Raw genomic sequence first — 22,917 nt, forward strand, 5'->3', positions numbered from 1 at the left:
CTACCACTGATCCACACAATCCTTCCCCCAAATCGCCCCTCCCCCCGCTGCTGTTCAAGAGTTTAAATGCTTGTCACTCTTCATGTCCACCAGTGTCACAGGACTAATTGCAAGAAAATCAAATCATCCAGTTAAAATGTCTGCCTGATAAATCAAACCCCTTACTGTTCAGAACATGGATGCGACACTGTCTCTGTTCAGAGATTTTGCAATATTCATTTGGGTACACCCATTTTTTTCTGGCAGGGCTGGTGTATCAGGCAGAAATTCAACAAGTGAAGCATTTCTCAACACTGCATCTCCATCTGCTGTTGGGGGAATCTTTGCCTGTCAAAGTGTGCTGCTAATAAAAACAGAAAAACAACAACCATCCTTATTCCTGCCCGCCTCCTCTTTGTCTGTCCTTCTGTAAATTCCTCCCATCTCTTCCCTTCTCACTTTTGCAGCCCTTAATTTTTTTAATTCAATATTTTCCATTGGAGAAAGCAGCATGGTGCTGAAATGGTGGGTGTTTATTTTTAGACACCCCAGTGGTTTGCTTTTGGTTTAGCAAGCTGCCTCACTTGCTCCACGTCTGCTAAGTGTCAGGCGTAATAAAAACCTTATCTGCTTGTGACGTCAAGCTATGAATCATGCCAAACGTAATGGTATCAGCCATATGGCCAGATGAACCTCCTGCCAGATCGTTCTCCTCTTTTCCTCTCCTCTCTGGATAACGAGTGTGACTAACATTCCTCAGCAGCAAAAGCCCAGCCCTAATCCAGTTGGCTTTGCCATTTGTCAGTCTTCCAGGGTAACCCCTTTTGGCCATCGATAGGCTACCCAGTAACTGCCCTGCTTGCTGAGGACATGCAGAGGCCTCCAGGTTAGCTCCCCAGCTCAGAAAACTAACCATTTTTACTGAATGTTTACGATTCCAGTGATGCACCATTCCCAGGGCTATTTATAAACCACACTTGCAGGAGTCACATTCTGACCTGCCCTACGGCCAAAAAAGAGTTCCCGTCACTGTGATGACTGGCTGGCAAGACAACCTGTTCTGGAGCACACATGCTATGTGAAGAAACAGAGCAGGCACAATAGTTTTGAAGAGTGAGGATCCCAGCTCTGTAGGAGGCAATCTTTACAGGCTTTCACGGCAAGCTAGAGAAAATATGGGTGCAAAGAAACAGAGAACCCTGGTGTCCCGAGTCTCTCTCAGGAGAGGGGCAGATTTAGACTCTGGACTGAATGCTCTTAAAGGGACCTATCAGTTGGTAACAGGTTTCACATCACTTCAAAATGTGGTGGGCAAGCTCCGCTGTGTTTGGTGAACTTGCTTCTCATTCTGCTGCCCTGACCCTGATGGCATCACTTGTTCCTCTTCCTTCACACCCAAACTCTTGAGCACTGCTTCTCAGTACTATGCTGTGGTATGTGTGTGTGAATGTGGCAAGTACCCAGGCAGGATTGATTAGAAGAGTTGGCAACAAGATAATCATCTTGCCAGGCGGAAGAACCAGCCCTTAGGGAAGGCATACACGATCAGCTGCACCCATGCCCTTCTGCTATTCACGCACATGCCATAGTCACATGGGATAGCAGCATCATTAGCAAGGGGCCCCAATGCAAGGTACATATGAAAGAGAGCCTTAAATACCTCAGATGAGGAACTTGCTTCCTAATCCCCATTTCCCTTTAAGTTTTTCAATAATGTGGATCATCACACACTAAATGCAATCTGTCTTCTTAAGGCAGGGATTTATGCCCTTGTTTACAAATCTTTTTGAAGTGCTATTAGTGCATTGGGTTATCACTATTGTTACTGTAGTTGTTGTTTTATGAAGCTTTGTGACAAGCTAAAACTAGAACCTGACAGGCATGCAGGACTTGGAAACTGTGAACACTTCCCTTGCCAGGAGAGTGTTTCTAAAAGAGTAATAAGGGTAATAAACTATGAAAGAAAAACAAAGTCTTTTTATAATTCCTAAAAAGAGAAACAGAACTGAAATGAACTTCAAAACAAAAACAAAAGCACTTCTTTAAATGGAATATTATGTTCCCTGGCCAGGAAGAGATGCCAAGCTGCTCAGCCAGTCTCTGGTTGCTGTTGGGTTTTTTAGCTTATATTTTACAGGGTAAGTTCTGGGTTAAATCCTAAGCACTGGGTCTTCACTTTAGAGCCTGGGTTCAGGATTCATGAGGGGAAATCTTCCTCCATATATACCTCTCCATCCTTCAAAGTCCTGTAACAAGATGTGTTGTGGGCTCCAGTCTTCAGAGATTATCCTCAGTAACTATTACAGGGTGTATTCCTCTCCCAAGTGGTTGTATTTGAATTATTTACCATAAGAAAGATGAGGGAATCTGGTCTGTTTTCTTGAGAGACCTTCCTGTATAAGTAGACGATTGATCTTCAAGCATTAAGCATGCTAAGAGCAGATGATGCATGTTTGCTATTGAGTTATGAATTATTATTTATTATAGAGATGTGAAAGTTTTTTTCCAGCTCTAGAGCCACATTCCCTTATAAGCAATCTTCTGGGTGTCACAAGCCCTTTGCCATGGGGGGGGGGGTGTACAGTGGTACCTCGGGTTAAGAACTTAATTTGTTCTGGAGGTCTGTTCTTAACCTGATGTACCACTTCAGCTAATGGGGCCTCCCGCTGCCGCCATGTGATTTCTGTTCTCATCCTGAAGCAAAATTCTTAACCTGAGGTACTATTTCTGGGTTAGCTGAGTCTGTAACCTGAAGCGTCTGTAACCTGAAGCATCTTTAACCCGAGGTACCACTGTATGTGCAAAAGCAGTGACAGATGTGACTCCACCTTTTGTAGGCTGCAATTTAGTCAGGCAAAAGTTGGAGGCATCTACAGATGCCTCTCTGCATTCAGGCAACAGTCCCAGGACACATTTCAACCAGGCAAAAGCACCCAAGGAGGATGCAGACCTGGGCTGGTGAGGGGTTTGGGGCCTGGTGAGAATCCTGTTGGCCAGAGACAGAGAGAGAGAGAAAGTCCTGGAGGGTTGCATTCAGCTCCTGGGCCTGAAGTCTTCCATCCCAGATTAATTGTTGTAACTGCATTTTTCTGTTTTTTAAAACATTCTTCTCTGCCTTGAGAATGCATATAAATCGGAAACCATCAGACAGACTATAAATTCTGGATTAATAAATCATCTGCTCTTACTGTTTTTTCCCTTACTTCATGCACACCTTCTTTTGTCTGTAGGAGGACAGAGGGTTTGTTTTTTTAAAACCAACAAGCATTTACCACACTCTTTCATTCCTTCTTCCTCCCATCCTTTCAACATCCCTGTGGCTTAGTGAATCATTCCTGTTTCATAGGCTAAGGAACTATGCCTAAAAAATTGGCTTTGAGGCCAAGCTGAGATTACACTTTGTACTCATGCACAGAAATTACAACAATCAGTCATGTGATTTCTAGAACAAAACAAATGCCCTAAAACATATCCTGAAGAAGGATTTATGGCACTGGTGGTATGAGGGATCAAGAATCTGGAGAAAACATGTCACCTACTCATGAATTCCTGAGTTATGCTGGAGCTCATAGAACCCCATAGGATCCTTTGGAATGCTGTGACAGTCTCTCATTTGACGCTGAAATGCCTGGCTGATGTTTTCTTATTGTGTGGAAGCAGAGAGGAGTGGTGAATCATGTGGAAGACTCACATCAGCCTCACTAGTGGTAGCGAGGTGCAAAACTGACATGGAAGCAGGGCCGGCTCTACCATTAGGCAGAGTGAGGCAGCCTATTTTTAGGACCCACCCTGTTTTTTGGAATTGCAGTTTGTTTAAAACTGTTTTCAATGTTGTGTTCTAAATTGTTGTAACCAACCTTGGGACTGTGATTTCTATGCATAACCTGCAATCCACCAACCACAGCCAGGTGCAAACACGCTTTAGAATGAACAGGGTGCCTCTGAGCACTTGCTCAGCTCAGGGCTAGAACTAAGGCTGCATACACACCACGTATTTAAAGCACTTGACTTCCCCAAAGAACCCCGTGGACTGCAGTTTCTGAAGGGTTCTGGGAATTGCAGCTCTGTGAGGAGCAAACTACAGTTCCCAGGATTTTAGTGAAAGGCTATTTTCTTTAAATTTAAGATATAAATGCAGCCCAGCTCCAGTTTTGTCACACAAAAACCCACTCCTAGTTCTCCCCACTGCAACAAGCTTTCTTCATCTCAGCAGCTTGAGAATAAAACCCTTTTTGCTACTATTGAGGAATAATTGGGAGTCAGAATCCTTGCTGAACTATGGAAATCATTCGGAGAGCTCACATTTGATCCCATTATACCTTCTCCTAACCTCTGATTTTTATCGATTCACTGATCATGCTTTTATTCTCAGAGCGGGATAAGAGATGCTTGTTTGGCCTCAAGTGCCAAAATAGCTCAACCAGGCTTGGGTACTATGCAACTTCAGCCGGGGGTGTTATGCAGGAGAGGGATGGCAGCAAAATGTTTTGGGTCAGGCCTGGGCGTGACAGCTATGTACTTGCATGTGACATATCCTTACCAAGTCAGTGAATATAGATCAAGTCAGACATAGTGATGCAGCCAAAATTTAAGCACTTTTATGCCCATTTGGTTTTAATGGGTGATCTTTAAATTATATATAAGCTCCACTGAAGTAAATGGGGCTTAAAATTGCTTACCTTTGGCTGAATCCTGCCCATAATGTCTTTGTCGGCAGTAGCCAGTTCCTGATACTAACCCAAATAATGTTGAACCATCAGGCAACATGTCTGGAAATATTCATTCTCCCACCACAGGATTTCAGTTTTGAACAAGTGTCAGGACTCCCTAGTGGTTTGGGCTCACACAATCAATGAATTTTAGGAAGAATCATAGAATTGTAGAGTTGGAAGGAAACTTGAGGATCATTTAGTTGATTTTGATTTTGGCATATGAAACTGGGAAATGCCTTTGATCTTCTCATTATATCTATGTTGTGTGGGTTGTTAATAATGCTAGATGACACATGAGAAAGGGTTTTTAAATCAATAACCATTTTAACTGATGTTCAATTAACAAAATGCTGCCAAATCTCAAATCAATCCATTGACCCATTTTCTGCATTTATTGTTATCATGGTGGAATGTGATTCAGGTGACTCACCCTTAACACAGGGCCACAAGTGTGGTCCTATAATTCACATTATGTATAAATTGAAGCAGAATGGGGGGGCGGGCGGGCGTGGAAAACAGGTCCTAAGTGCTATGTGCGCAGATCTACTGAAACTGTAATAGATAAAGGATAATGCAAGTAATTTCTGTGGAGTTATAGAGAACAAATGGAGACAAGAAAACCCAAAAGCCTAATCTGAAAACCTCCTCTTGGAGGAAGAGCAGGCTGAGCTCTGCAGCTTCACTTCTGAATCATAAAGCACAGCACGCAAACCCATGTCAGGATAGCCAAATAGACCATACAAAAAATAAGCCATGGTACACCTTTCTTTTTAAATAAATCAATATTTATTTATTATAAAAAATCTTCACAGTCCTCACTTTTCTTGTAAACAAGTACACATTTGCACAAATTGACCATTCCTAAAGCTTCTTAGAGAAGAGGGTCCAAAAGGAACATCAGCTTGTTTGCATAGCTTAACTGTGGATCAGCAATGGTCTTAACATATTTCTTTTTACTAAGTAAGCCTTACAGGGCAGAGAAGCCATCAGTGAGTACTGAAGAAAACACAGTACAAGACTGGGCTGTGCCTATGAAAATCCACCACAAAGATTCAGTATCAAAAGTCCCTTCCGCAGTTCAAAGGGCAGCTTGACTCCATTGTGAAGGTAAGTTCTCAAGTCTTTGCAGGGGGCTGTGCAAAGAGCATTCAAAGAGCTGGCAGTACAATACTTTGGCACAGTAGTCTTTGGGGGGGGGGGGTACCACAACCCACATATCCAAGGCTGATGTACATAAAACGAGGCTCTTCCACCAGGTCTGGCACAGGAGGGTGTCCCACCAATCAATAGCAATATGGCACACTCTGGATTGGCATATAGATGGCGGCAGACCCATGCTGACCTAGGAGGAGAAAGAAGAAAGTATCACTGGCTCACATCATGCCCATTTCAAGAATGCATAGGAAATCTAAGAAAGCTGAGCACAAGTTTGGTCAGGGTCTAGCAGGGGAGAATTCAGCCTATTATTATTATTATTATTATTATTATTATTATTATTATTATTATTATTTTAAAAGAAGATGGAACAGGTTGTGTGTGTTGCTTGCTCAGAGCAGGGTGGAGAGCAGCTGCCACCACTGATGCTTCAGTAAACAGTCTCAGGAAGAAGACCCCAAGGCTTGGTTTGTTTTTCTTGCTTCTCTGCCTGCTTTGAGCTGTGTGCATCTGGAGTTGGCGTAAGCTGCCTAATCCCCAAAGGGAGTAATAGAATCCAAACAGTACAAGCGAGAGAAATTTATCCCACCCTAGGTTGAAAGTATGAGAGCAATAGTTTCTAGACAGACAACCCCAAATATTTACACCACCTTCAATTGTTGACTCTTACCTTGGACAGGTAAAAAGCGCACACACCAACGATTTGGTTTCTACCTCCACCCCCTGCCTGCCTTAAAGCAGGACCGGGGAACCTGTGGACTTTCAGGTGTTGTTGAATTTCAACTCCCATCAGCCCCAACTAGCTCGGCCAATGGCCACTATGGGAATGGTAAGAGTTCAATGAATGGAGGGTCACAGGCTCCCCATGCCTGCCTTAAAAGACTTGGCTTTGTGTGCTTATTTATTTATAAAAGTACAGTGGTACCTCGGGTTACATACGCTTCAGGTTACATACGCTTCAGGTTACAGACTCTGTTAACCCAGAAATAGTGTTTCAGGTTAAGCACTTTGTTTCAGGATGAGAACAGAAATTGTGCTCCCGCGGCGTGGCAGCAGCAGGAGGCCCCATTAGCTAAAGTGGTGCTTCAGGTTAAGAACAGTTTCAGGTTAAGTACGGACCTCCGGAACGAATTAAGTACTTAACCTGAGATACCACTGTACTTATATACAGCAAAAATAACAAAGGGGTTTACAACTCTAAAGGGATTTTTAAAAAATACGTACAATAAAAGCACATGAAAATTAAAAACAATTTTAAAAGAAAAAAATCAAAACAAGCATCAATACAGTAAACCACTGTGGGAGAAGAACTCTTCATTGCCTGCATAGACCTGGAGGAATAGAAAAGTTTTCAGAAGGCATTTAAAGGTTGGCACAGAAGGCACCTGCTGAATCTCTATTAGCAGAGTGTTCCACAGGTTTGGTCTGATGACACTCAAGGCTTGATTTCTTGTTGTTGTCAAATGTTGTTAAAACAGCCCAGAAACAGCAAAAAGCAAGTTCAGCTCTCTGCCAGAGAATCCTAGGAGGAACTTAAACTTCAAGGAATAAGGAGGCAGCAGTTTAATTAAGGAGGTAGTTTAATTCACCAGATAGCCAACCTGGCAAAAAGCTTATCCGTATCTATGTACCTTCCTTTCAGTGAAAGGGTGTTACCTCAGTGCTGCACTTTATACCAGAGCTGAGAAAGCTTTCCTGATACTGCATTGATGGAGAGCAAACAGATTAATTTTTTTCTGGGGGGGGGGAGCAGGGGGAGGGAGAAAATGATTAAAGGAAGGCCCGTTGCATCATTCTGGTTGTGGAGGGCCCACGGTGTGCCCAAGTTGCTCAAATTATAGATGGTCTGCTGTGCCTGTGATGAAGATGAAAAGTCTCCCTCTACTAAAAGTGAGTGTCAAAGATGAGGTTGGGATCATTTGCAGAGAACTCTGATAACACAGGAGAAAGATTGGCACGTGATTCCCTATTGCACCAGGGCTTCTTAGGCTAATGTTTCAACATCAAGTTTAACTCCAAAAAGCTATGTCCAATGCAATGGTTGAAACATTAAAGTTTCCCATTTAGGGGTAGATCTCATCCAAGTGGAGCCATTTCAAGCTGACATAAATGCGTGGGGAGAGACTTAAATGTTAAGCAAGCATGGAAAAATATGTTGCCTATGCTCCCGCTAAAAATCTGTTTTGCCCCCTGGTGTTTTTCTTGCTGTAAGGGTTTCTTCCCATTTTTTTTGAGCCCACTTGGGAGGAACAAAGCTGGAGCAAAGCAATTTGGGGCTGGAAGTCCAGGCAGAGAGTAGATTCGGCTCCTCCATATCATGCATGCTGCTCTTTAAATCATCTCCAACACACTTCATATGAATTCAGCAGAAACCTGAATTCTAACATAGGGGCCTGTCACTGTGGTGTCTACTCTGGATGCATGTAGTATTTTGTTAGTCTACACAACCTCTGGGGACCCAGGAGTGGAAGCAAAGAGTTTTGTGCTTTTCAGGAGGATTTTTTAAAAATGGTTTTTTGGAGAACATTACATGCTGCTCAAGGGACAGCGGTCGTGCTCTGTCTAAGTGCTTTTATTCTATTATGTAATTGAAATAGGGTAGTGAAGCAAATGGACAAACACAGCATGGAGCACCCAAGGGACAACTATATCCAGGCCCAATTGAAGCAAAAGTCTCAGCAGCAGACTGGCGTCATCAAAGCAGGGGCATGAAAAAGCATTTACCAGCATGATTCCATATCAAGTGTTGAAATCAGCACTGAAATTTGCAATAGATGTCTCTTGAAACTGTACAATTTCCTCTATCGCTTTGAAGATACATTATACAAAGGGGACCTTGTTGTGTGTTTCTATGAGGTGGGATGAAGGAAGATCAAAGATTTGTCTTTTTCGAAGGTATACACAATCAGGCTGTAGTCACTCAAATATATCAAGCCAAGAAGGTGGTTAAAAGTCTGTCTTTTATACAAGTCATGCCATGAGAGACCTGCACCTGTATGAGAACCAAGCATAATTTTTGTAGACATTGAGGCCTAGCAAGTGTAAACCTGAAACACATTTCGTGGAACAATGAAAAGATACATAATTATTGGAAAGGAATACCAGAATGAAGGAATCTGAGTGTTCTACGTGTTCTTTTGAAGAAGAAAACACACCAGGAGAACTTTGCATTTGTCACTGGAACGTGACAGTGAAAGTATGTGGAGATATACAATATCGTTAGATGTGTGACACAGGCTATTTACTATGTCATTTTCTCCAGTGAGTTTTAAATAGTAAACACTTAAAAATGTAATATGCAGATTGGGATGTATGAATAGCATTGCAAATGTTTTTGTTTTTGCATCAGTTTCCTGACATGTGAACTGAATCAGAAATATGATCCTACACTGAAGTGCAGGCCAGCCCCAGCCATACACCACACGTCAAAGAATGCTGGAAGGAAACAGGTTTTGAAGCGGCTCAGAATATAGGCAGACAAGCTGACTTGGAGCGTGTCAGAGGCATTCATCAAAGCAGTGGAGGAAGCATGACTTATGCACTTCCTCCGTTGCCACTTCTGGGACTCGCATAAAGGAAGGACAAGTGCACACTGTTCCTGCAAGAGGGCGGGAGGAACATCTGCCCCCACCCCTCATATAAGAGTCAAAATTGACGGACTTGTCTATTGCCACTTTAGGTGACCATTCACCTGGGCGATCAACCTAGATGGCTTTAAAAGGGGGCTGGACAAACTCAGGGAGAATAAAGCTATTGGTCATGATGGCCATGCTCTGCCTCCATGGACAGAGACAGTAATGCTTCCCAGTACCAGTTGCTGGAAGCCACATCAAGGGTGGGTGCTCTTGGACTCAGGTCCCACAGACATCTGGTTGGCTGCTGTCACAACAGGTTGCTGGACTATGTGGGCCGTTGGCCTGATCTTGCAAGCTCTGTTTCTCAAAGAGTTGACTAGAACCTGCCAGTGGGCTTCAGGCCATCTTTTCAGGTAGGCCTCAATGCCACAGCCTGCCCAGCAACTTCTCACTTGTCTGCCTCACATTTAAGCTGCGTCGTAGTCATTTGGTACCAGCGACTCTCTTCAAGAGGATAATCCAGGGATGTGGGGAAAAAGAAACTGGCACTTGTGGGGTTTTTTTGAAGGGGGGAAAGATGGGAGGAATGAGGAACAGGTTGAATATTGGACAGGAGAAGAAATTACAGAAGATGAGTAAATATAATGTGAGAAGCATGTGGGGGGGGGAGGGGAAAATGTAAAAGGACCAGCAAATTCTTCCTAAAATGGGGAGGCCGAGTTATAGCACCCCCAAAGCAAATATCTGTACTGCACTTAGCTTGAGGAAAGGCGAGCTATGGAACTTTCTGCCACAAGAAAAATAGTGTCAAAGAATTTAGCCATTTCCAAAGGTGGATTAGATACAGTAGAAGAAGACATCATGAACCGCCACCCAATTATGCCAAACTGCCCCTGTATCTGCTGCCATTTTGTGACTGGTGAGCCTCAGTAGTTTTCAGCCATCTCAAGTGAGCATGGGAGCAGAAACTTTGGGGACACCTATCCTAGGAGACTGTGAGTAATGAAAAGAGGGGGTGGTTACAACGAAGGCTCTCGTGTGTTTTTCTTCTGAGTATAATAACTAAGCTTCACAATGAATTCTGCCTTGACCAGAACAGAGAGCTAAAGAGGGATTATATACTAATGCATTTCATGTACATAAGACACAGAAAACATGAAAAAGTCATGAAAAACCACTCATTTCTAGGACAATTGTTTAGTGATTTCTTTGCCACAGGTAAAAAACACACAAACAAACTGAAATTATACTGTACTGAAAGAGCGCTTGAAACAGCATGGGAAATGGAATCAGTGGCTCGGACTGGGGTGGGGGGGAGAGAATGAATGCTTTTAATGTACGGTACTGAAACATGAAGTGGAATGGAAGGAAGAAGGGAGACCAGGATTTCATCCAAGGCCGAGAAAGGGCAATAACAACACAGTGACTCCCTTGCAAAACATGTCCAGTGTTTTACCTCTGGGGTGGTACTTGAGAACAGGTGCCTATCTATAGATCACAAGTGATAGGAGTGACTCATATAAGCACAGAAAGGAAAAAAGAAAAACATAAAAGAAAGAGAAATACAGTGGTACCTCGGGTTAAGTACTTAATTCGTTCCAGAGTTCTGTTCTTAACCTGAAACTGTTTTTAATCTGAAGCACCACTTTAGCTAATGGGACCTCCTGCTGCTGCCGCACCGCTGGAGCACGATTTCTGTTCTCATCCTGGAGCAAAGTTCTTAACCTGAGGTACTACTATTTCTGGGTTAGCAGAGTCTGTAACCTGAAGCGTATGTAACCCAAGGTACCACTGTATGATGGATACAAGTTGAATGCACAGCACTGTAAGTCCACTAAAGACTACGGAGCAGATTCTATGCTGTCAAAAAGTCAAGCCCATTTAGATTTCAGAAGCTTCCCAAAAATAAGTTTATGCTCTAAACATGGTTAAATAACTTGTATGCAACAACGGCAGCAAGGATACTTATCGCTAAGAGTTGGAAAACTCAAGATCTACCCACACTGGAAGAGTGGCAGATGCAGCTGATGGACTATATGCAACTGGCCGAGATGACTGGTAGAATTCGAGACCTGGGAGAAGAGAGGGTTGAAGAAGACTGGAAGAAATTCAAGATATATTTACAAAAGTATTGTAATTTGGTAGAAGGCTAAGAAGGATGCTAGATCATAAATAACTGCCTACCATTGAATTAGACTTGAATTTGACGATAAGTGAGATTGAGGAAAATATAAAATTTTTGGAGAATTATTAGATTAAATTAATTGAACGAGATTTAAGACTGTAAACAAGATGATAAATTGCTGGAAAAAGGTCATAATGATGTAAGTGGGAGTGGGAGACGTGAGGGAGTCCAAAGAAGTTTTGAAAAATGTGTTATGATTCATGTTACATTGTTTATCATTTTTGCATTTTGTATTTAAAAAAAATCTTAATAAATATTTATATATAAAAATAAATAAATAAACATGGTTAAATAACTAAATACTGTGTGAAAGTTTCCATGCAATTAAAAAAATCCAGAATTATTCGTAAAACAGATTTTTTTCTAATTGAGGGTTAAATTGGTAATCTTGTCTTTTCCATAAAAATGGCCTGAATGGTTTCTGAGACCCTCAAATTAGGCATCTGACACCATGGACACCAGCCATCTTCTTAGTCTCAGGATATACTTCCAGAAGGCCAGGGGTCATTAACATGACAGTTGCTTGAGCCAAAACACTCAAGTGTGACATCAGCCATCTCAATCAACACTCAGCTGGGGAACAGGCAAGGCAAGAACATGTTGTTCAGAAGGAGGAAACCACTGCCTTTGGGAAGCAAACCATTTGCAACACACAGCGAAAAGGGCTTAGGGTTTTCTCCCCAGAGGCAATGGAATCTTTCATGCACAGAAAGAGAGTTTAAGTTACTTTGCAGAAGCATTAGCTGTGTCATCCAGTTGGGACTTATAGGCATGTAGAGTGCTAGACAAGTCCAGAAACATTCAGCAGGAATGAGGTGCACAAAGCAGGAAAGGGAACATAAAGTTACTATAGCAGGGGATCAGACTTTTTTGTGTGTGTGTTGCAATCTCCCAGCCACGCACCTTACTGTCATAGACATTTGTGTTTCAGTCCCATGTGTTTTGCACACATTAGCACCTATTGCTACCTGCTTCACAGCTTGTGGTGATAAAGGACACAAGTGGAGATCTACACAGCAAAGGGAGCCCTTTCCCTATTGAGAAGGGAGATCCAGTGTGGTGCAATGATGAACAGTGCTGGACTACCAATGGGGGGAACCAGATATAAGCCACCGCTCAGCCATGAAACTCCCTGGAAGAGCTTGGGCAAGTCACTATCCCTCAGCCCTAACCTACCTCTTAGGATTGTTATGAGTATAAAATGAAGGGGACGGAGAGGAAGGAAATTTAGGATATAAATACAATAGACAATGGACTGCAAAGTACAAAGCAAATGAGATCCTATACATCCACAAGACTTCCAGGAGTCATGTTGAGAAATGCTGTCACACTTACAAAGCTAAGCAGGGTCTGGTATGTTTTCAAACTGGATGGGAGACCATGTGTTGAGATTCCTACATTGCAGGGACTAGATGACCCTTCTATGATTTCATGACAGCTACAGCCTACAGCAGCTAAAAGCCAGCCAGGAATCACCTACAGATGAGCACAGCAGGCCTTTCCTCACTCATGTTTTGAACATAGAGCAGCCTCCTCCGACTGGTACTGTCCAGATGTTTTTGCCTACTGTTTCTCATCAGCCTCAGCTGGCACAGCTGGGCTTTTCTTCTCTTACAAAGACCATCAATAAGGCTTTGCTGGTGTTAGGCTTGAACGCGCTGGGCATGATGTGGCTCCAGCCTGCCCAAAGTCATGCCTTTTCTTAATACTCTCAAGAATGTTTAAAGGGCAAACTGCAAATACTCACCGTGGAAGGAAAGGCAGTCGACACACTCAGCAGGGCCATTTATTGCTTTGTTTCTGGGCTACAAGAGGGTCGCTGCTTGAGCTCAGCTTAAGGTCTTCCTAAACTTAAGAAGTACGAAACTGCTTGAGCAATGAAAGAATGGTCCCACGATTTGGCACCACAGTCATTACTATTGGGAAGAGAGGTGCCGGGGCTCAGCGTGTCCGGCAGCTGTGCGCCCCACGTTCTACAAGTCACATATCATTTAATTCCATATATATAAAAAGCGGAGCGAGGCAGTTACACCGCGAAGTGCGGAGGGAGAGACCGGTCTATCCCAGGGGATTTCCGCCCACGTGCCTTTTCTTCCATCCTTCCTTTGGCGCGGGTTAAAGAAAGGTCCAAGGCCGCGAGGACGGACGAAGGAAGGGCAGGTTCCCCGGGAGGCAGCGCTTCACACCAGCCGCTCCTGCGTCCTCGAGGGCCCCTGCTCGAGCGGCGCAGCCGGGCGGAGGCAGCTGAGCTCCAGGGCTGCTCCCGCCGCCGCCGCCGCGCCTCGCGTGGCCTTCGCGGGAAGGCCGGAGCCAAGAGGCGCGCAGGGCGCAGGCGCCGGCCGGCGGCGCTGCGAGAGGCGCTCGGAGAGCTTGGCGGCCAGGCGCAGGAGGCTCTGCCGGTGACGGGGCTGGGTTGTGCCGGCGGCGGCGGCGGCGGCATCGGCGGCGGGGCGCACCCCGATCTGGAGCTCGTCGGCGGGCACCCCGCGCAGGTTCCCCGAATACCAAAAGAGCCAGCAGAGCAGCGACAGGGCGAGCAGCAGCGACCCAGTCAACACCAGGAAATCCTCCAAGGGGATCCCGTCCACCATCGGCCGCCCCACGGCGCCCGCCAGCACCAGCGCCAAGCCGGCCCCGTCCAGCACCAGCGCGGCCACGAGGAAGACCGCGCAGTGCCCGCAGCGAGCGTGGCCCATGCCCGCACTGGTGCGGCGCCGGCGGGCAGGCGGCAGCCAAAGTCCGCCGAGGGCCACGCCCGCTCAGGTGCCGCCGGAGGGGCCACGCCCCCTCACCTGCCCGGCGGCACCGGAGGAGGCTCAATTGCAGCGGGGACCGCGCCGTCCCCGGGGACAGATGAGAGGATAGACCCCAAGCGAGCGGTTCGGCTGCGCGCGGCCAAGAATTACCCCACAGCCGACGGCTGTCCGTCGCAGCCTGTCACCGATTGCTCCCATAAACCGCGCAATCTCGCCCGATTTGGATCTCGCCCTTCGGTTCAAGGACTGTCTTAGCGGTATCGCAGTGCGCTTAATAATCATCATAAAAATCTCTGGTGCCGTCGCACTTGGAATATCGTGCGCCGTTTTGGTGACCCCATTTCACCCTCACGGGTGTAGTAGCCAAGCAACTGCCCCCCTAAATCAAGTAAATAAGTAAAAATACTTAACTAACTCACCCACCAAACTCGTCGCAGATAGGTTGATTCTGCCCACCCCACCCCACCCCAATGTAAATCTTGCCCCTTCCCACCTAAATCCTGACTACGCTATGACCACGTGCTGAAGAGCTGGAAAGGGTACAGGAAAGACCAAGCAAAATGACCAGGGGATTGGAGCAACTCCCACAAGAGTTTGTGGGCGTTGGGGTATAGAACAATTGCCAGGAAATCGTGGGAAATCATGTTTGCCACCTTGGAGGGATAGGTGTGATATAAATGTAATAAATAAAGGCTGTGTGGATGCTTCATGGCACTCGGGTCCTTTGCTGACGCTGTAACTATAGAAATAACTGGGCAACAGCAAGTATTGCCTTATGCCCTGCTCAAATGCATCTGGTTGGCCACCTTAATAGCAGGTCTGTTCTTCTGTTATTATTTTCTTTAGGAGCTCAGGTGGCATATAGGAAGTTTCTCGTTTGTCCGACAAATAGCGATAAATCCCAAATCATTCTGTCAAAGCCAGATTCGAAGCCAAGTAAACGACAGCCCAGATTTGAATCTTCGAAATCTCTTTTATTCTTTTTCAACAAAAGTGGGGGGAAGGTTGGAAAGAAACAAGGAGCAAGCAAATCCATGCTTTTCTCATTGTTTGCCTGATCATTTTGATGGTGAAAACAAAAGGCTGATGGAAGGGTGTGAGCAGGTAAAGAAGCCCCTCCCACATTGTTTTACACACAGCCTCAAGAGCTCACCTGCCAGAAACCTCACACACACCTCAATTTATTTACTGACCCATGCTGCCTACACAGGCTCACACCCTTGCTGTACTCTGTGCCCATTAATTGATGTAGAATGACTTCTCTCTCTGCAAAGAGAGATGAGTATCACCTTGGTCCTCCCTAAACATTCAGCTACAGGGTTCTGAAAAAAGCATCTCTTGGTCATACTTTAACTGCCCGTGTTATGAGTCAAATGAAAGGTGTTGAAAAATAAGTAACTTAAGCTAATGCATCTTCAGTGCTTGCTTTCTTTGTCATTTTTAAGCTTTTCAGTGAATCAAGTCACTTACTGCTTGGAGACTCTTGAGAGCCTTGGTGCATCTCGTTTTAAAATTTACATCTGTCATATTTCTAGAAGTGAAATTCAAGACACAAAAGCTGGTGAGCTTTTTTGACATATGGCAAGCCTAACATATTTATTCTCCCCTGCCTCCTTGAATATATCAGGATTGGGGCTGGATTGGGAGTTTCATAGCAACTCTGAGGCTGCAGCAGGCAAAGAGGGAGACTCCTCTGCACCCACAGCCCCAATCCCAATTCTCCTTATTGTGGCTGATATTTAGATAACCAGCTGGCAGTCAGACTGTTAAGGTCACATCCGCATGGGCCCCAAGACCTCAAGCCTCTCAGATCCTTTGCTAATGGATCAACAAAGCCAGCTATGCCATAGCAGATTGTGAGGAAGAGAAGTACCGTATTTTTCCGTGTATATCACGTTCCCGTGTATAAGACTGCCCCCCTTTTTAACATTTCTTAGTTAAAAAAAACCTAGTCTTATACACGGAAAAGTACAGTAATTCCTCTGTTTCTGTAAAACAACAAGGGAAACATCCTGTTTTTCAGTAACATTGTGGTTGTGAAAACCAATTGGCATTATGTGTACAGTGGTATCTCGGGTTACATACACTTCAGGTTACATACGCTTCAGGTTACAGACTCCGCTAACCCAGAAATGGTACATCGGTTTAAGAACTTTGCTTCAGGATGAGAACAGAAATCGTGCAGTAGTGGCGCAGCGGCAGCGGGAGGCCCCATTAGCTAAAGTAGTGCTTCAGGTTAAGAACAGTTTCAGGTTAAGAACGGACCTCCAGAATGAATTACTGTAAGTTCTTAACCCGAGGTACCACTGTATGTGTGTGTGTATCTCTGTATGCGCACATATATAATCATAGAAAATAATTCTTTTCTTTCTTCGGAATGGTGAAAGAGACTTTTTTTTTAAGTGTGGTTGTTGAAACCAACCAACATAAATTACTGTAGCCTGAGTACTAGCCAGACTTTACAGCATATACCTGTGTATTTTTTTATATTTAAAAAGATAGATTACCTATTAATATGCTAATGAATAATTGCCTCCTACCCTTCAACTTTGTGCGCTTCCTTGTATTTCAAAAAGTGGAAGCATCTTGGGTAATTTTCATTTCTTTCAAACTGTTTAAGACTGACTCTAACCAGATGCCACTGGAAAACACAGGAGAAAGCCTGTTTGGTTGACACCCCCTTGCCCAGATTCCAGACAGAAGAGGCTTGTGTGCAAACAGATAAGATGGGAGAAGTGTTGCTGACAAGTTGAACCCCTGAACCCAGGCTTAGAACGACAAAGCAAGGTTTAGGTTCACCCAGGGCACTGGTGGCTTCCAACGGCTGTCTTGATAAGTGCTTCGCAGAGCTGGTTTGTGTTTTGCCAGAAAGCACACTGACAAATTTCCTCTGTGTTGTTTTCTGCTGAAATATGATCTTCTTGTGTGACTCCATCTCTTACCCTGCTGCCACATTTCCCAGAAGTGTCTGTGTGTGTCCAGTGTGACTAGTTCTGTCAAACACAATCCCCTCTCCTATCTTCACGGTTGTTTTCTACCTCAGGGCCCTGGGCTATAGCCTGCCGCAGCATTTAGCAGGGAAACACGAAGAACGAGCTTGAAGAATGAGCTTTTCCGGGGCTATTAAGCTTACTTTGAAGTAAATGGAGAGAGGAAATTACCCAAGCCTTCTGCTGGTTTTAAGCAACAATCAGATTTGGGACTCTGGCACAGAAAGGGCTTTTATTAAAATATAAATGCTTCCTGTGCATCCCAGTGTAACTCAAGGCAAGGTTGCACACAAAACAGAAAGAGGGTTTGTTTGTTTTTCTGGATAGTGCCATGGGGCATCTTCAGGAATGGGTCCATGGAAGAAGAAGAAGCGGAGGAGGAGGAGGAGGTGGTGGTGGAGGAGGAGGAATTTATTTGTACCCCACTGGTTTGGCTGGGTTTCCCCAGCCACTCTGGGCGGCTTCCAACAAAGGTTAAAAATACATGAAAATTTCACACATTAAAAACTTCCCTAAACAGGGCTGCCTTCAGATGTCTTCTAAATCAGGTAGTTGTTTGTCTCTTTGACATCTGATGAGAAGGTGAGATCTGCACATGGGGACTTAGTTCTCTGTTTGTATGACTTATATAAGTGAGCCTAGCCAAATGCCAAAAACAGTATTGATCTGAGGGTGTATTTACAATTTTTGTATCTTCCAGTTACAAGCCAAATAAAGATTAAGACAAAGGCTGTGGACATTTCTGAAGATATTTGACCACCTCCCCCAGATCTTCTCAGTGACCACGAGAAGCAAGTGACTCTAACTAAATACTCCAAATCTTAGGAATAACAAGTGGGGTACTAGGGAATGAGGACCACCCCTCAAAGCTTAGTGGTGCCACTCTTCTGAAAGGGGAGGTGTAATGCTAATGACATCATGGGACAAATATAAAGCTTGATAAAAAGCAGTAATAAGGTCACTGTGTCAGGATCATGGGAGCATTTGCTGCTGGTTTGGTTCTGTAGAGCAAATCACACTATACAGTACCAATGATGACTGATCTTTGGCCCTCCAGGTGTTGTTGGACTTCAGCTCCGATCATCCCTGACTGTTGGCCGTGGTGACTTGGGCTGATTGGAGCTGGAGTCCAGCAACATCCAGCAGGGCTGAAGGCCAGCCTTTCTCACCCTTCAAAATACAGTTACCTATGTACACAGGTATGTATGTATGTATGTATGTATGTATGTATGTATGTATGTATGTATGTATGTACAGTGATGTATGGAAGTGAGAGCTGGATGATAAAGAAGGCTGATTGCTGAAGAATTGATGCTTTTGAATTATGGTGCTGGAGGAGACTCTTGAGAGTCCCATGGACTGCAAGAAGATCAAACCTATCCATTCTGAAGGAAATCAGCCCTGAGTGCTCACTGGAAGGACAGATCCTGAAGCTGAGGCTCCAATACTTTGGCCACCTCATGAGAAGAGAAGACTTCCTGGAAAAGACCCAGATGTTGGGAAAGATGGAGGGCACAAGGAGAAGGGGACGACAGAGGACAAGATGGTTGGATAGTGTTCTCGAAGCTACCAGCATGAGTTTGACTAAACTGCGGGAGGCAGTGGAAGACAGAAGTGCCTGGCGTGCTCTGGTCCATGGGGTCACGAAGAGTCGGACACGACTAAACGACTAAACAACAACAACAACAACAACAACAACAACAACAACATGTACACAGGGTTGTAAGAGAGGAGCCAAGCAGTCCTTTCCATACGGACACCAAGAGAACAAGGTTCATTAGTAAAGGATTTATTAGTAGTCAGGTTCTCAAAACAAACACTGCAGCAGATACAAAATATTTTTTCAGCAGGAGACCAAATGAAAGAGGTTTAATGGGGAAAGTACATTAAGGGTTTTATGGCTCCAGTTGGGAGTGAAAATTAGAAGAGTCTCCATTTGGGAGTGGACAAGAGATCAGTGCACTGCAATGTATGCCACTTCCTGTTGTCCAGACATAAGCTTGTAAATTCAACCTCTGCAGCAATGGCAACTTTGCTTGAAACAGGGCATGGTATGATGGGTTTTTAGAGTCTCAGACTCTAAATCACTACTCATCCATGAAGCTCACAGGCTAAAAATGGGCAGGATAAAAAATGCAGATCAATCATTCAACCTTGTCCAGCTGTGTTTCTGTTCTGAGAGTTGTATGCTAAGCTTCTATACCTGCTCAAGAGTGTGGAGTGGATCACAGAGACAGACAGAGAGGTGCTAGCTATTGTTTGGGGTGGGCTCTTCTGCTTTTGTTTTGGAAGAACCAGGCCAAGTGCCTCTTCGCATGCCCACAACATTGAAGCCAATACTGGCAAACTGAGGATATGGCACAGAGAATCTCTCTGGAGGTGGGCACTATTTGACTAGCCACTCTGCACTGCTTCACGATTTCAAGTCAGAGCTGTATTTTATTTCATTTCTGCAGCAGCCTGCAGCAGTGCCTGGGCAAATACACAGCTCATGGGATCAATGGCCTGTGTTGTCCCCTGGGGTGGAGGAAGGGGGGTGTGGGGGTGCAGTTCGCCCTGGGTGTCACCACTGAGAGGGGTGACAAAATGCCGGGCGGCGCTCACCGTGGGGCCTGTAGTGTGCCCAAGCCACGCGTGCCCAGGAGAGACGCGGTGGCTTGGGCACATGCAGGCTACACACTGCCCAAACGGTCCGCCCACTGCCTCTCCCCAGCTGTACGGTGGCTGAGTGGGAGGGGGCAGGCAGACTCTGAAGGCCCCACAGTGCGCCCCACCCCTGGGTACGCCACCCCAAGTGCCCGAGCAGCTTCCTCCACTGCCAGTTGCCCCAGCCTTCTTTGGTAGCCTGGCTACCATTGCCTAGAATTGCCTGTCAGAGTCTTGCCTGCCTGGAATCCACCCTGTAATGAGTCAGACCATTGGTCCATCTAGCTTGGCATTGTTAACACTGATTGGTAGTGTTTTGAGTGGGAGACATTCCCAGCCCTACCTGGAGTTATTAGGGATTGAACTTTGGTCCTGCTGAATGCAAAGCAGGTGCTCAAGCCCTGAGCTACCACCCTTCCCCAAATTGGTGATGGTGGGATTTAGTTTGTTCCCTTCTCATATCCCTGCTCTTATGGCCTGGATTTCTGCAAACCCCAGAAGCAGGGAGCTGTTCTTAGCTTGATATCATAGCAGACTGTGCAAGCTGAAGTAGTGCAGTAATTCGAAAGCATTGATTCCCAGGAGAAGAGCCACGCTGCCAATGTGGTAAGTGTCAGGAAACACTTAGCATGCTCAGATTTCAGCTGCTGCTCTCCTCCTTAATAGAAATCTGGCTCTCGCGGTGCCAAGTCCCATCATGCTTTCCAAGAGTGGTGCACAAAGTGTACCACGTTCTCCCATTAACCTCCACCCCTCGTGTTCTGCAGGAGGTACGTGCACTCTGAGATCGGCTCCTGTAAGAGACGGTCGTGCCAGCAAGGCTGAGTTCTAGAGCAGAATAGGAGAAATGACACACAATTACAGAAATGCTTGTTTTTTATTTTTTAAAAAATCAGGAGACAAAGAACCATTACTGGTGTTAGAGGATCCTGTGACACACTGCACAAACTGTCCCCAACCCCAACCCCACGCCACTCTCCTGCCCTGTATTCTAAGTGGATATTGAAGGCTCTGTGCAACTAAGGGCACTTCTAGACTGCTGCCATTTTCAGGTGGGAATTCAATCGCAATTCAAGCTGTGCAAGGAAAGCTGATTTGGTCACTTGTCTGCAACAAACTCACTTCCCTCAAAGACCAGACTTTTAGCAATATGAAAGGTGACAGGAAAAGGCAGAGGAAAAGTGTGGGTTGGCACTCAACATTGTGTAGCCTCCCTACAAACAAATCAGAGTAAATGAGCCACCGTCAACTCACATCCCTGCAGAGAAGTCAGGATGAATGCTCAATAAACAGATTGTCTGGAAACACCCTAAATAACTGTTCTGAAGGAAGAACGTATGGAATCTCCCTGGCTGCTCTTCTGGCTTGGATGGAAGTGGCTGTATTCCAGGTGGGTGATTGGTGCTGATGCTGCAACCGTAGAAGCGCACCATGGAAACAAGGAGCCATACGCTCTAGTTGTCTTTATTTACCAGATATTGCCCTGCTCTCCTTTTGCTACCTGTCTTTGATAAGTCAAAATGACACATGTTCTATTCCTCCCCTCTCCCTACAAAGTCAAGGCATTTTCCTTTGAGGCTGTGCTTCTTTTATGGGGATATTACATCGTCCCAGCTCTAGACACACTCGACTATTCCCCCAGATATCACATGCACTGTTACTTCTACCATCATGTGGTTCCATGAGTGTCACGGGTGCCTTGGACAGAGTGACCAATAACACCAGTAACAGTAATCTGCCCCAGCACCATTTCAATGTACTTTTTATTTACATTTCCTTTAAATACTTTTACTAGCTGCCACACCATGCAATCACAACACTACAGTGCACAAACCATACTTTTTTTTTTTAAGGACTGCCCCCTTGCATCGCGTTACAATTATATTTTTTCAGAGGTGCTTCCAGATGAGAGTATATTGTGGAATTGGTTCTGCTCTCACACACATATTTCTTGCACCCTCCAGATGACATTACCATAAAAATGCCAGCCCATAGTTTTTCTTCGTTTAATGTGCATTTACACGGGTGGCGCTGTGGGTTAAACCACAGAGCCTAGAACTTGCCGATCAGAAGGTCGGCGGTTTGAATCCCTGCGACGGGGTGAGCTCCCGTTGTTCGGTCCCTGCTCCTGCCAACCTAGCAGTTCGAAAGCATGTCAAGTGCAAGTAGATGAATAGGTACCGTTCCGGCAGGAAGGTAAAAGGTGTTTCCGTGCACTGCTCTGGTTCGCCAGAAGCGGCTTAGTCATGCTGGCCACATGACCCAGAAGCTGTACGCCGGCTCCCTCGGCCAATAAAGCGAGATGAGCGCCGCAACCCCAGAGTCGGCCACGACTGGGCCTAATGGTCAGGGGTCCCTTTACCTTTACCTTACCCCTGATGTGGATAACCTTTTACACATCTGCAGTAAACTGTATGGAAGCTTTTTAGATCATTTTAAAGAAAATGAGCAGTTTGTCTTGTAATGTTTTAGTAGGTGATGACTAATGGTGCACCCCTAATACTGCTGTGTGCGCATATAAATGTTGGGAAGGAAGGGGGATTCTCTGTTCCTCAATGAATGGAGTAAGGCATATCTGAACAGAAAGCGCCATGGTCTTACCAGTTTTTGAGAAATACAGCCCAGCATCAAACACTGAAGCCCGCACTGAATAGTTGACTCTGCGGAGAACTGAGAACTGAAATGAACCTTAAGAGCACATCCCTATCTGAAATGAATTAGAAATGCAGGAGGGTTGTTTGGAACCAGCTATCCTAGTGCCAGGAAATAAAAAGCTCTGTCTCTATGTGCCTCTTCTACTGGTGTCAGCAGGAATAGCCGAGGGGTGCCATTTGGAGGGGGAAGAATTCACAAAGCAGCACTGGTGAGGAGGCACTTTGGGAGTGAGAACCATTTCCAAAAGGCAGCTTCTGAAAATGG

At 45.2% G+C, this 22,917-nt stretch overlaps 1 protein-coding gene and 1 long non-coding RNA gene across 4 annotated transcripts in view; both read right to left on the reverse strand.

The window, feature by feature from the left end:
- Positions 1-22,917, reverse strand: part of LOC307210430 — a 344,426-nt gene that overhangs the window by 114,956 nt on the left and 206,553 nt on the right. The window lies entirely within an intron of this gene.
- LOC307210221 (transmembrane protein 238-like) lies at positions 5,455-14,302 on the reverse strand (the record flags this gene model as incomplete). Of its 3 annotated transcripts, none has more annotated exons than XM_079965789.1 (2): positions 5,455-6,033; positions 13,693-14,302. In XM_079965789.1, one exon carries the CDS (start codon positions 14,300-14,302, stop codon positions 13,787-13,789), a length of 516 nt encoding a protein of 171 aa, XP_079821915.1. In that variant the 3' UTR covers positions 5,455-6,033; positions 13,693-13,786. The 3 variants fall into 3 exon arrangements, with proteins under 3 accessions (XP_079821915.1, XP_079821914.1, XP_079821913.1); XM_079965788.1 differs by having other exon boundaries at positions 5,455-6,059; positions 13,378-14,302; XM_079965787.1 differs by having other exon boundaries at positions 13,354-14,302.

Source organism: Podarcis cretensis, assembly GCF_951804945.1.
Source record: "Podarcis cretensis genome assembly, chromosome: 2".
Classification (NCBI taxonomy): domain Eukaryota; kingdom Metazoa; phylum Chordata; class Lepidosauria; order Squamata; family Lacertidae; genus Podarcis; species Podarcis cretensis.